This window comes from Macrosteles quadrilineatus, unplaced genomic scaffold (assembly GCF_028750875.1).
Source record: "Macrosteles quadrilineatus isolate MER2022 unplaced genomic scaffold, UCM_ALF_1.0 Scaffold_2__2_contigs__length_208266976, whole genome shotgun sequence".
Taxonomy (NCBI): Eukaryota; Metazoa; Arthropoda; class Insecta; order Hemiptera; family Cicadellidae; genus Macrosteles; species Macrosteles quadrilineatus.
In genome coordinates, this window is record NW_026542595.1 from 33,137,233 (window position 1) to 33,152,712 (window position 15,480).

At 35.6% G+C, this 15,480-nt stretch overlaps 1 protein-coding gene across 2 annotated transcripts in view; it reads right to left on the minus strand.

The window, feature by feature from the left end:
• Positions 1 to 15,480, minus strand: part of LOC128987456 (hypoxia-inducible factor 1-alpha-like) — a 120,155-nt gene that overhangs the window by 82,015 nt on the left and 22,660 nt on the right. Inside the window, exon 1 of one of the 2 annotated variants that reach the window (XM_054408303.1) lies at positions 14,854 to 15,054. The exons of the other annotated variant lie outside the window; for it this stretch is intronic. Coding sequence (XP_054264278.1) covers positions 14,854 to 14,939 — 86 coding nt within the window. The 5' untranslated portion in view covers positions 14,940 to 15,054. Of the gene's footprint in view, positions 1 to 14,853; positions 15,055 to 15,480 lie in introns of those variants that run through there. 2 annotated transcript variants of the gene reach the window in all.

Genomic DNA, 15,480 nt, shown 5'->3' on the forward strand with positions numbered 1-15,480 from the left:
GCAGCTTGAATGCTATTAATGCGGCGCCTGTCGATGGAAGGCGCAAGGCGGATGCGGATCGGGTTTTACGACCAGTGAGTGACTTAGTGAGGCAGGCAAGGCACCAACGGCCCTGGAGTCTTCCGTGCCGCGACGACCCGCGCATGTTAATGTCTGTATCAAAACATACCCAGCTGCACCTCAGCCAAATACCAATCACGCAGTTGCAGATTGTAACTCCTCAAGGTCTCCCCATTAGGTTCTATAAGGCTCTAGATATTGGATGAAAACTTAAACCAAAGATCCAAAGAGACTAAGCAATTCACCAACATTGCCATCCATGGCATTCCCATCCGAGAGCGGGAATACAACCCAAATAAAGCAATAGACTTTTTTTTTAAACAACATTTTGAACAAGAACTCAATTACAATAGCCAAAGTTGATGGACAAGACAAACCCACGACATACCGAGGAGACTACGGGCGTGGTATCGCGCCATAACTTCCCGGCAGATTGCAGATTAGGTACACAGAACACGCTATCAACATTTCACCCACGATCTTCGGGCAGTAAAAATACCGTTAGAGGTCTAAATAGTTAATCAGTGTGTTAAACGAGGATGGGGAATGGAGATGGAAGAACCGTGCGGAATTTCACCGATTTAATCCCAATGTTTTAATGGATAAAAACCATTTCATATTATAAACTGTTGGATTTAAGACCACGAGGACAAGATGATGAATTGTTAGAAAAAGCTTAGAAGATATGTTTTTAAAAATTTGTTAATTACAGTATTGTCTAAGTGTATAACGGCCAAATAGTAGAATGAGGTATCTAGTATAGTATACTGACGAAAGTTGTGAAAATCTGGTGTAACAAAGAAACGCTTAATAAAGACATTTTTATTTTATTTATGAATTAATGTTCAGACCTTTGCGAGTAATGTCATGGATTGTAAAACTATTAACCAAAACAAATAAAAACACGCTGTAAAATGAATTTAATTCCTTAATGGCCCTCCTATAAGGATGGTTTCACTAAGAGATATAGAACAGCAAAGGGAGGCATGCGAGAGTAAAAAGGAATATAGTACAGTAAAATGTACTTCTACTGTCAGTCTTCTAAAAAAGGAAGAGAGGACAAAATTAAGTTTCTAAAACAGTTATATAATTTCTCGCAGATAATCGGTCTGTTGACAGAAGATAGGCAGTTGTGTCAATTGTATGGAAACGACCAAACTTGTTTGAGCTTCTACTATCTACAGTGTTTGGACTCAACTGACGTCAAACGGACAAACTTTCTTCAAATCAACTTAAAAAACTAGTTGGCTGCAGAAAGTTCAATTAGATTAAGCAATATCCACGTTCAATCTTGTCAAAACAACACTGTTTCCTACATAGGCATCGCATCGTGTTGAATAGACTAGTTCTGTCTCTAGAGATGAAGAAATGATACCTTATCTTGTTCGATTTACTAGTTTATAACGCATCATCACACGCACTGAGATGCCATTGCTCGTGTCGCTCGGGTTACTGAGATAAGCGGGGCCGTTACAAGTGATAGTAATACAACATTACTGATAATAAACACACGTTTATATAGTAGAGCCCCCAGGAGTTCTTCACCAACCAGAAGTCTATGTAGACGCAACGGTCTAGTGACACTAATCACCAGGTTGACACTTTCCGACCATGTAATGATTATCCAATAACAATACAGGTTTTTGGCGTGAATGATAGTAGGCCTACAGTATGAAGGAATAGACAAGTGTTCCCTGTTTTCTCCAACTCAATTTGATTTATGACGATGGGAAGTGCATACATGATACAGAGACTAACACAATTAATTCAGCAACCCGCAACTACTTATATGACAGGTGAGCTGCTGGGGAGTCAAGACACCCGAGGGCATTGGACTGTGAGGCTTACGAAACATCCAGTTATGTGTGGAACTATGGCTAGACTGCTAGACAGCAAGATAAATATATACGGCAAGGATGTTATACGAGCTGGACCTCCACAGGGTCGACAGGTGGGATTGCAAACATGGCTAGTGTAAAGACTATTGAGAAGACGTTCATGAAAAAGAAGTATCCAAACGAATTAAGCGGTTCATTGTAATTACAATTAGAGGACTTTCTATTATATATTTCATACATTTAGAAGTCACTCATTATAATATTTACGTACAAAACCTTTACCAATTCTTACTCAATGAAAGTGGCAAACAAATTCAAATATCGGTACACTCGAAGCTATTCGTTTGCTTTTATGGAAACCAAAACTTGTTCAAAATACACTTAAGCAATGTTTCACTTCCCTTGATAAGCTGCTACATTACAATACAACCTCTCATACAGAGAATAGGTTTGTATTTTTCGTGTCCAATCTCAGTGTGATAGTTAACAGTTTTCACCGCTGTTGTGTCTGGAGTCTCCAGAGTCTCCACAGTGGCAGTGAAGGTTGTTTGTCTACCTGGCTTGTTTACTGCAAACATGCCTCAATCTACGATCTAGAAACTGCTCACAATTAGACCAAAACAATGCCAAACATCGCGACAAACTCGCATACTGGAATTATGGTATCGACATACACGATTTGTTGTTATGTTATTGTGATGAATTGTGTATTTGTGATGGTGTTATTTCATGCCTCTAATGTGTTTGTTTTCCAAACTGGAACACATCCTGTGCCTGCTTGAAGATTACATTTTAGTTAAGTTTCAGTACGACAGGTTGACATATAATACCGCAACGTTTGCATCAATCGAAGATACGTTTATAGGTCAACTTTAATGAATTAATGTAGTTAGGAGGTTAAAATATGTAATCTCTTTAATCAACACAAAGTTATACATTGTCTAATCCTTCTAAGCGCGAAGGAAGATCCTTCTAAGAGGGGTTTAATTTTGGTCGACAACGCGGTTAACGCCGACTACAGTGTTTATGAATGTCTATGAATTCCAAAATAAATCTCGATAATTTATTGCTAGAGAATAAATCATAAATAGTTAATGAGCAGAGTAATAAATCGAGATGAAACGAATTTATCACCTTGCGAACTGAATTATGTACGTAATTTATGATTTTGGTTTTGGTCATGAAACGTGAAAGTGAAGGATGCGCAGGAGAATTACGATCAGTTTTGTTGACGGTTGAAAGTAGTGACTGGCACAAATATGCAAGGTAAATGTGTTAGTTCCTATGGAGACGAGGACTAATGAAGCTGGAAAGTCACTTTTCTAAATGACTGTAGATAGGCAGAGGACCTGCGTCAGAGGCGTTGACGTCACAGAGTTCGATGGTGGTATTATAGTCCTCTAACTCTACACCTGAGCTAGGCTACTAGTGTTGGCCAATTATACAAGTATATCACCGGCTCTCGCCGCTCTCACAAACGGAATCTGTTTTCAAACTTTCTCACAACACAATCTTGCCTAAACGGTTCATCGTTAGTATTATCTACAATAAATAACAGATTACAATCACAACAAAATAACCGATCATCGAGCAACATCTAGAGTTGTCAGATAGCCACGAGCTATGTATCCTGCCTGCTTCAGGTGGAAACAAAAACAACATCGAACTTCTAGCACTTGACAGTTAGCCATGGTTACAATCAAGTTTTCAATCAAAATGATTTTTTTTCGCTTAAATGGCATTTACTTATTGTTAATCGTATTTATAGAAAAGGTTGTAAAGAAAAAATAAGTTTTTTTTATTCCCCTCCTAATAACACACTAATTTACTATTACAACAAATGAGTACACAAGGTTGTGTTAGTTGTTAATAGTACATTTTATCGCCTAATAAATGTATTGCAAAATTATTTACAAGATTAATATCGCTAAACTACCTCAACAGTTTTCCAGCAATTAAAGTACTTATGAATCAGTTGATTAACAGAGTTCCGGTACATAAAATGTTATGTTTTTGGCTCCTCGCATCTCGGTAACAATATACGCTGAATAATGGTTAATGTAAATATTTAAAAAAGATAAATCCAACGGTTAACCCCTTTGCTGACCTGAGTAGGTATAGGCCTACATGTTAAAATGAATTTGGGGTATACAACCCTTAAAACGACGATGTGTTTGGACAACGAACTCGATTCAAAAGAATTTGACCATTTGACACGTTCCCCGATATACCGTAATCTATTTGTGAGTGATAACGGATATGATCAAAAATCATCTATTAAGTAGTCTATATGTCTCATGTCTCCTGTAGGAGACTCCGGGACTGAGGTGTGTAAAATAGGTAACTTTATCTCAAACTTGTACAGGTTTCAAAGGTCGAACTATTATTGGTAGCAAAATATTATACACATTAATTACAATCTTTTTACAATCCACAAAATTAATTATCTGTGGATTATTATTTTATTTCTCTCAGTCATCAACGCGTGGCCAGGTAATGGTTTCCTTTAGTAAGGAGAATTTGACAAACATCAACCCGGATTTTAAAGTGCACAACCATAAAGTGTTGGCCAAACGGGCGGCCAAATTTGTTACTGACAAGTTGAAAACACTCTACGTTTTATTTGTGTAAATTTACATTAAAGTAGGTACGCAGTGATGCCAATGTAGTTACAACACCTGGTAAATGTTACCGTCGCGCTAGCTCTGGTGAATTTCTGTTATCCAAATCACCAGCTTTTCAACATTCCTTTCATCCCTTGCACAACTGTACTTTACTTACACACAATTATTTTATAAACTAAAACACTATGAGATTTTACATTTAATGTTGATTTATCATTTCACAGGTCTTGACAAAAATAACAATTAAAATAAAGAAAATAGAAATCGAACCATTGATAACAAAATGGCAGCTAAAAATGATTAAGACAATGGTTATTGAAAGTCATTTTGAACTGCCAATTAGTTATTAATGGTACCCGATTTCTATTTTCTTGATGTTGATTGTTATGTTCCGTCAAGACCTGTAAAATGATACCAAACTCGACTATCATTGTCATTTGAAAATTTTGACCTACCCCGCTCCCTTAAGGGCAACATTTTCAAAAACGACCATAATTATTGTAGCTCTTCATATCCAAACAAGTTGCCGCAAACCGATTTCAAATATCTCAAATACCGGTAGTTCAAAAGTTAAAGGGGATGCAAGTTAATTTTCAGCCACCCTCATGGTTATTTGGATTTGAAACGTTTTAGGGCGCCATTTTTTCATTAGTGGGGCCGATTTTGGTTTTCTTTATGTCAATTTGTATGTTTCGTCAAGACCTGTAAAATGATACCAAACTCGACTATCATTGTCATTTGAAAATTGTGAGCTACCCACTACCCTCGCTACCCTTAAGGGCAAAATTTTCAAAAATGACCATAATAATTGTAGCCCCTCATATCTAAGAAGGTTGCCACAAACAGATTTCAAATATCTCAAATGGTTGAAAAGTTAAGGCAGGTGTAAGTTACTTTTCAACCACCCTGTATACTGTAATACTTTTGCAGGTACAGCTTTCTTATAAATATACATAGACATTAATTAAATAAGTTTAAAAAAGGTGGGTAGTATTAAGTTTAATAGCAAAATATCTGATGACATTAACCTCATTAGAGTTACTCATTTAAAAATATTCACGTGTGATTTACTAGGCCTACCTATCGCTCAATACTGTTCTACTTTAGTAACTGTACATACTTGAACCTTTGGTCGATTTAAACAATTTATCAGGATGTCAGGTAATAATTTTTACTACTGTCACTACATTACACATTCTCATCGACTTACTTACGTTTAAGCAATGTTTCGCTTAATTTTAACTGTAACGAATCCAGAGCACCCGAAACCTAACCAAATAACAAAACTTTCTCATAAAGGATTAGTTTGTTAATGTTATAAAAATGACAACATCCTTTTCATACGAGTACTCTAAATGAAATGAGGTTTGATTTAATAAAAATATCGATTAAAATATTTCCTACCAGAAATTTAAATTTCTTTTCGTTATTAAATATTACAAAATTATACTCATTGTACATTGTACTCATACAGCCTAACCTAAAATGATTTCTACAATGGAGAACCACTAAAGGTGTGGATTATAAGTCCTGGCCATCTTGTGAAAAGTCATTGGCGAAGATCTACGTAAACACTACCTAAACCACTAAGTGTCTTCTTTTGAAATAAATTGTTAATAAAACATATATTTTTAAAATTATCACATGATTTTCTCAGTAATTATTTATAACTTTTGCACCTGAAAGCTGTATTTAGAGCGTCACTATCAAATTAGGTAGACACACAGGTAGTTCAATAGGCAGTTAAATATAATTATTGTGCACTTGGTTATATAATATATTATAAGCTTATGTGCCTGTATCTGATCGTCTCCTGCATTGACTACATCCTAGAGAAGGTAGTTGATAAAACGTCTGTTAGGAATCAATAGTGAAATTCGTTGTTGCAGTGCGACTTTCTCCAAGACTTAACAAGTTCCTTGGTCTGAACGGTCTGAACACGGAAGAGACAGACTACCGCCGCCGCGCCGATTGAGGCGATGGCATAGGCAATTTAGGCATTCTGTCTTGCGGACTTAAATAAATATACATGCGACAGTATCCAGTGCAAAAACTATGTTCACAAATTAAGTATTTCAGCTTATTTGTACATTTCTTCCAAAATAATTAAGACACTAAATCGTAAATATTCTAGTACCAACTTTCAAGATGTTGATGTTAAGTTTTGACTTATATCAATCACTCGTTATTTGAGTGTAACGATCTACACAATGTTTAAGATCGCAACTGCTTTAACTTTGGAATGGGAAAATATAACCACGAAGTTAAAGTTTTAACCTCATTATCAAACACAAACTCGATTGTTTAAAGTGACTAGTCTGCTTGGTCCCGGTATTGAATAACACTTTTACACTTGAGAGTCAGCATCACCCAGACTTCATTAAGTAAAATTGTATTTAATAAAATTAACGAGTCCCAAGGGTAAGTAATGAACCGTATTACGAGTATTTACAATCGGGAAATTGTCATATATGGCAATAAAATTGTCTTCATACGAGACCTCGTCAGATACTAAACTAAAACTAAACCAGAAAAATTGATATAAAAAGGTACACTAATGCATATATTCATTTAATTTTTCGAAAGTAGTAGCCTACTAAGTAAGACAATAAAAAATCATATTTAAATTCCATTATTAACACAGTTGATTACTCGACATCAATGTTTAGTGTCCTACTACTGAGCTAAATAAGACTGTACTGTTAGGTTTTATGGCGCATAGACCTACCACCAGATAACCCTATCTATGCACATTTACACACATTCACATGACTAATGCACACATTGACTTATCAAATATAACAATTAATATGTCCAATTCATAAGGGGGTTCAACTCCACGTGGCGGTGATATTTTCAATTGCGTGGTTTGTTTGAAAACGAACAATAAAAATAACATTGTATTGAATGTTACTTTGAGATGCGAGATGTAGAAACTTGGCAACACCACCGACCTTTTTTGTCTATTGAATGTCCCTCTTTACAACTATATGTATTTTGTGTATGTTTGTCTACATGTATGCTTTGTGCGTACAACAAATAAACGTGGAAATAACTGTCTAATACCACATTTTTGATGTGATTTGGAACTGCATACATATACTGTTTCAAAAGATACATTCGGTACAAAGATTTGGTCTGTCTTCTATCGTTGGGAATATATTTTTAAAATTGAAAATAAAGAACCTTTCATCGCATGGTCATTTGTTATTGTTTCGATATTGTAATAATATTAGTCTTACCAAAGAATAAACAAACTCATTTTACTTAGTGAACTATAAAAGGTTTAATTTAGCTTATTTAAGACAAATTTGCTACCATAAAAATATTGTATCTTTTTACAAAATCACAAAAATATATAAAATACCCCCACCGCAGCAAACCTGCAGACTAAGCGAATTTCCATTAGCCTGATTGGATTTACACTAAAATGAGTCCTTAAAAAAATCACATTTTTATTCCTTATTTAAATAGAATTGGTTTAACGAGTAATTAGGTTTGCTACAACAAGGAGGGTAAACAAGTTTTTTTTGTAAAATGTTAATAGTTTAGTAAGAAATGAATGTACTTTCCAAATTCGATCAAAATATGTCCATAAACCAGCAAACTACAACAGTTGACTTAGTTTCCATAAGAATAACATGGGAATTTTAAATTTACAATTTTTTGGAATTTTCTCCGTAGCCATTAGGCGCACAATTACGCTTCAATATACTAAATTATTTGTTTGTTTACCCCATAAAACCCCCCATAAACCCCCGTTCCCATAGTCCGATCATGCTGGTTCTCACTCGAATAAATGTAGGTTTACACGTTTATTCTAAATTTCACCAAAATCGGATCATTTTTGCTCGAGTTATCGTGCTAGACACGTATATATATATGAAATATATATGAATATATATATATTTCATATATATTTGAATATATATATATATATATATATATATATATATGAATTTGAACGGATGGTGTTTTTGGCGTCTAGGGACCTCAAAAGTAAATTGGTATCGGATCCAGGTCTTACCATGAGTACTACGGTAATAGCTTATTCCCTATATAGGAAATTCGCTAAAAGACCTAACAATAAATGTATAGACAAATTAGCTATAGAAATAAAGCGTACTATGGGTTGTCCGTTGGTGTTTTAACTCGAGGGAAAGAAGTAATGTGATCCACTGGTCGCTACTTCGCCCCATCTTTCTCATGTTACACCAACGACTGTTGTATAACATCACAGTAACCCGACCAGCACGGCCAATCAGGTAAACCAGCTTCGAGGTAATAAAACTTAAGTTAATAAAATGATAGTGCTATGGTAAACACGCAATGCTGTTATGTCCACGGTATTTCTACGTTGGGGTATCTACAATCCCCAATGTTAATAGACAAGTTTCAAGCTCATCTATTAAACTAGTTGATTCATATTCAATGATTTTTTCAGACGAAACATTTAGGGTATTCATTTGTTTTAGTATACGAGGTGTAAACATGTCCAAGTAGCATATCTAATCGTAAAACCGGGCGCTCAGTACAATGACTACATATATCTTAATTCATAAGTTGGGATCAACCATGCATAACTTTTTTATCGATTATAACGTTGTTTTAGGAAGTAGGAAGAAGTGTTCAAATTAACATCAAATAAAATTATAAATAACACATAAGTAATACGTACGTGCTTTCTTAAATGGAAAGATTGCATAAAATGTATGCACTAAATCTATAAATATAATCACATCACAGGAAAACAACCACGTTGTAACAGCAATATGGAAAATAAACCGTTTGTTCTTTTATTCAACCTTTGTAAGTTAGACCGGTAAGATACGTATTTAGCTATGTTCGACAATAACAAGATCCCAAAGATTAGAATAACTAAAGAGTCAAATTTCAAAATAGTTGATTACACTAAACTCTCTTCTTGACTTCTACAAAGATTCGTGTGGTTTAGAAATTTAAGTTTACAAATCACTGAGTTTTTATAATACGCTTTCAATTACATATTAATATTATTTTCTTTGACCTCAGCGTCAGTTTAATCTTAAAAGTATTGCTGGTTTCATTCCAGACTTGGATTTATATTTGCCGGTTTGATACACACTGTGATTGCTCTGAATGCATAGCGTTTAGATAATGATAGTACCAAAGTAATCTGAAATATCACATCAAACATTTGTCAACCAGCTTTAACAGTATGTGTCAAACAATATTAGTTTGATACAGTTGGATGCGAAAAACACGGACTCCCAAGTAACCCGAAAACAGCAATAAACCATTGAAAATTGTGAGGTAATTGGGAACATAAATACGGTATGCCAAAACGTTTCGGATCCGTGTAATTTAGCGAGATTAGGCACTTATCGGCAGTTACAGCGAGGTAACGGGTGGGACATGGCCAGTGATCAGGTTCAGTATGCAAATCAGTCGATCTGGCTGTGCAAAAACGTCGTCAGACCCCATTCACTTGATACATCTACAACTACCATCATAATATAGTATTCGTCTCCATCTCAGTGACAAACAGCGACAATGAACTGCGTTTTTTGTCTAAAGTAGCCTAAAGACATAAGTGTTGGCGACCTTTTAAAATATTCCCGCCACAGGAAACCTGCAGCGATTTTACATTCAAATATACTGTAGTTCGTGTAAAATTGACAAGTTGTGACAGTTTGCATTGATGTCCTCAAGCGCGTGTTTAGAGCTGAATATCTGAACTTGATCATTCGGAGTTTGACAAGAGAAGATCTTGATACTACAGTATAGGCCTAAATGCGAAAGTTGTGCTCATCATCTGCTCAACTGAACTTGAATTGAATAAACACTATGGACATTGCTGAATCAACGAGTAATATACAAACATGTATTCAGCTGAGTGTTCAGAAATAGTTAATCCGTAGATTATCAAACAACGAAAACATTATTTCTTGCTGCGTGACTGTAGCTTTAATGTTTCAGCTGTTTTATTAAACTGTACTAGTAATATTTATCTTGGACAAACGTTGATGACAAGCAAATCTAGAGTACCGAGTCTTCTACCATACAACCATGTTTTATATAAATACTTTGGCCACACAGGGACACCAGTCTGGTAACACGGTAGTTATGTCTTATTGGGAAAGACCAGTTCTTGTTTACTTCAGATTCCGAGAAGTCGTTTTCGGTTGTGTTATGAGCTCAAGTTTGATTTATGAGGAGTTATATAGCCTGGTGAAATAAAAATATTCTGTGGGGAATGATAATAGCGAGATCCAAGCTATCCTTTTACATAATGGGTTTATCCTAACTGCGCGGTGGTCAGAAATCTGTCAAAACCGACTGTCCAACTCCGCGCGATGGTCAATTTTGGCTCTCACAGCCCTGACGGCTGAGAGTTTGTATTTGAAGTTTGAAATTGTTATACATGTGCATCATTTACGAAACCACAGCAACAAATGAAATTAAGTTAACCAGTGTAGAAGAGAACACTTACGTTTCATTTGAGTTTACCTATCAATAACCTGACCTATCGTAACCTAACCTTACCTAGCCTAACCTAACCAAACCAAACCTAACCTGTCACATGAATAAAGTAGTCATGAACAATATTTTGTACATCATACAAACACATCATACCTCGTCCGAGAGCACAAGTACAAGTTAAATATTGATGGGTAGCGTAGAGATTAGATGTGGCCACCGCGCGGAGTTGGACTGGACCCTTCGGGGGCTATAAAACTTGTCCTCGTCAATTACGCGGAGTTGGGTCATCCCCTACATAATATTAAAAATTTATTTCCTTGTGTCTTTTTACTCAAAATGTTAAACCAGGAGATGCGGGAAAATATGAAAGGACTATACATATATTAAATGTACTTTGTACTTTCCGCTAATTTTGCTCACTAAAGATTTCAATAATAAATTAACAAATATATAAATCTACCCCTACTCATATACGGCAACATTGGTAAAATTTGGTTCTTACAGTGACCAAGACTAAATTAATGTTTTTGGGTTGTTTGTACATTTCATATTAATCATAAATACTAGGATTATTGAATTGCGTATATTGATCCTATATAACTTAAAAATTTAGCTTTTACGTTAAACAATATTTATTCATACAATGTTGAATAAATTACGATTCATGAGGCATTAAAATTGTCAAAGCCAATTCTATAAAAATACCGTCAGGGTCCAACCTCACAGATCTAAAATATAAACGCAATTCCTTAGGTTCTGAACCGCAATCATCCCTGGGTCCAGAGAAATGACTTTTACGGTTGGTATCCTGTAGCTTTTACGTTAAACAATATTTATTCATACAATGTTGAATAAATTACGATTCATGAGGCATTAAAATTGTCAAAGCCAATTCTATAAAAATACCGTCAGGGTCCAACCTCACAGATCTAAAATATAAACGCAATTCCTTAGGTTCTGAACCGCAATCATCCCTGGGTCCAGAGAAATGACTTTTACGGTTGGTATCCTGTGATAGTGGATCCCGAGATTCCTGTTTTTCACGTTTTATAACATCCATCGGGAGACGGCATTATTTCATTATTTGCCTTGCTGGGATATAGTAGTATATTTTCTGTGGCTGAATGAGTGTGGCTAAACTGATTTTTGTCTCCACTAATTTGAGAGAACGGCTGGGCGTAGGAATTTGGTAGAGGTGTATAAAGAAAAGGTTTTGGTCTGTAGATGGGCCAATAAAAGAGAAACGTAGTAAATTCCCTTAGGGCTCTACCCCAGCACAATTCAAAGTTGTCTTTCCATGGTATTCTTATGGAGAAAAGAAACAGGATTTTGTCTCTACTAAAAATGAAGGAGAACGGCTGGGCGTAGAAACTTAGTAGGGATGTCTAAAGAGAGGTCTTGGTTTGTAGATGAACCATCAAGAAATAAGATCAATTCCCTAGGGGTTTTGCTCCAGTGGCTTTTAAAGTTCCCTCCCCATGTTATTCTTCTGAGAAAAAAATTGTTTACATTATGATACAGCTGTTAGCATTTAAATTACAAGTCAGAACATGTGTTATAAACAATCACAAAAAAATTGTTATAATAAAATGTTAAGCCCACATTATTTTTTTATTTAAACTAGAGGTCGTCCCAATGGTTGAAAACTTGACCTAAAATATGCAATATACAGACTATTTTTACCTAACGCTGTAAATAAAACATGTGATTGGAATTTCTTTAATTTATTTTGATTTTCTGTTTATATTTCGTTGTTATTTCGTGACCAGTATGGCAACCCATGGCCCATGTTAACTTTTTCAAATTCAAAATTCATTTTGTCTGCTTATTTTTGAGCCAATTTCAGTTTATAAAGGGATTCTGAACATCTACAGGAAAATATCTTTCTAACAGTATAGGTAGATTTTCCCTGCGGTGCACACGAGTTGAGAAAAAAGGTTTTAAAGAAACATGCTTGCCTATAAATATATAGATTGAAGATTGATATATACTGCATAGTATTTTTACTAATATAGTAGCTTAAAAGAAATTTTGTGTTTAAATTTATTCTCACTATTTCTTTTTGTTCTAAATAAAAAGCTTAACGCAACTAAATAATATGCCATTATGAAAACAGTGGTACATCTCAATCTAAAAGGAAAACGGGAAAACACATTCATTTATTGATTTATAAAACAGTTAATTATTCCTTATAGAGTTAACGTACATCTACAGTATTGTAGGGGTTGGTATTTACCTTTTTCGTCCACATTCAAAGATAATTTATGAAAATAACCACGAATGTACGTGATTTGTGAGATTATTGGGATATGTGTTTTTGATCATTGGAACGAATATTGTGTCATAAGATAAAACCAAGTGTAGAGGAATACCGTTACCGATAATATGAGCCGTGTTCAGGTTTTTGCGAATTACGTGAATAATAGGGACTAGGCAAAATTTTATAATGAGTCTTAGAAGTTTATTTTCATGGAGAAACGTAGGCAAGTTTTGGAATGAAAGTCATAAAGCTGGAAGATTGTCGATGGGGTGTTACTTTGATAAATCGGTCGGCATACATTTAGCTTGAAACGATAGTATGCACTAATTGAACTAAAACTCCTGGAAATTATTTGAATACAATTAAGTTAGCAAAAATGTTGTGCCTGGTTTACAAGCAATACTCGACAAAAACAATATTCTAAAAGTGCATCAAGCAGCAGCCTTAAAATACCAAAACAAAAACAGTTACCCATATACATAAACTGCTCAAACCCGGTACTATGAAGAGTTCCAGGCCAAATTTAATACAAGCATTTGGGTTGTGATGTTCATAATCCAGAATGGATTGCTCTTGGGCCAACAGATTCTTCTTCTTAAAAAGAAGTTTGTAAAGTAGGCCTACTGCGCTTAACTATGAGAACCAATATTTGCACAAGCATAATTTACATTTTACATTATTTACATTTTAGCATCTGATGACTTATTGGGAAGGTTAGGCTCTCTCAAATCACGATCTATTAACACTTTGTGGGGTATTTTGATTAACGATAAACATCGTATCTAAACTATAATATATGACACACTATATATAGGAAGCACTCGGATATACAACCGTGCCATCCAATCACACCTCATTTAAATTATTTGATATCAACGAATCCAACCTAAGCTACGACGAACCTGGCCCCTAATTTTTCACTACAAGTAAGGTCCATTCCATCCAAAGAATATAAAAGAGATCATATGCACATCTTTATGCAATCAATACGACAGAAGCAACTGACCTTCTTATGTCAATAAATGTCAAGTTTGATATCAACTTCATGCCCTAATATCACAAAAGGATAATAATTAGCAAAGAAGCACAGGATGATGGCCGACATGGAAAGGAAAGGTAGGCCTATCGAAATCGCACAGCGTGAGAGCAGACCCCATTCGAAATATTGTTACTGCTTTCTGGACAAACAGGTATATTTTATGAAATAAAAAAGCTAACTGCATCATCCTCCCACTAAAATTTTTGAATTTAAGAAAAAAATATGATAAAAAAGTTTTCCCCCAAAAGGGATGAAACCAGTTAGTACTTTTAACTCTCTTCATCAGATGACAGACCCAATTTTATATCTTCTTATTTTCCTGTATGTTGAATACTCATGAACAAGTAACAAACGGAAGATTCCGCAACACCTCTCGGGGTTCCTGTAGCCAATCAAACAACCGGGAATATCGTATTCAACGAAATCATCCACCACATTTTGTACCGTAACCATTTACCACCGTATTAGTTGAATTTGCGTGAAACCAGAAGGATAGCCGTCGATTTCGATGGGTTTCACCACGTATGACGATTTATTTGAGATTCAATTTCTACGTTAAACTGCACTTACTCTATATTCGTGAGCGGCGTGGTCGGAGGAGAGTATCCTATATTGCACGTAGTGTGAACATATCCAGCGGGTAGTACGGGCCACATCACGATAAGCGGTGCTCCACGACTATGCAGTACAGATCACCACGACTATGCAGTACAGATCACCACGACTATACAGTTCAGATCACCACGACTAGCACACCACTGAGTGGACGCTAGAGTCCGACTGGCGACTGTCCGCGAGCTGTTATCGCGTCAAGGTCACGCCGCCTACACTGGCCACTGGTCGGATACCAGCTGACAATGTCTCCATAGTTATGATTGGTTTTCAGAATCATTGAAACAACTGATTTTGGCTGGGCGCTGTATTAACGGCCACACGGCGAAACATAAAGAGAACACTTATACTGGGGGGAGGAAAATTACGATACAAAGACGCATATTTGGAAAAAGAAAACGTTCAATCAAAGACCAGTAAGTTAACATAGTGTTGGTTGAGAATAAATTTTATTTAATTTAATGTTTAGCATCTAGGTTTATATCCCACTTTCTTAAACGGGTCGCCGGAATTTTATCCCCCTGGAATTTTACCCTCTGTGCAAAGCTGACGTCACTATGACGTAGGAACCTGAGTGGCCAAAAG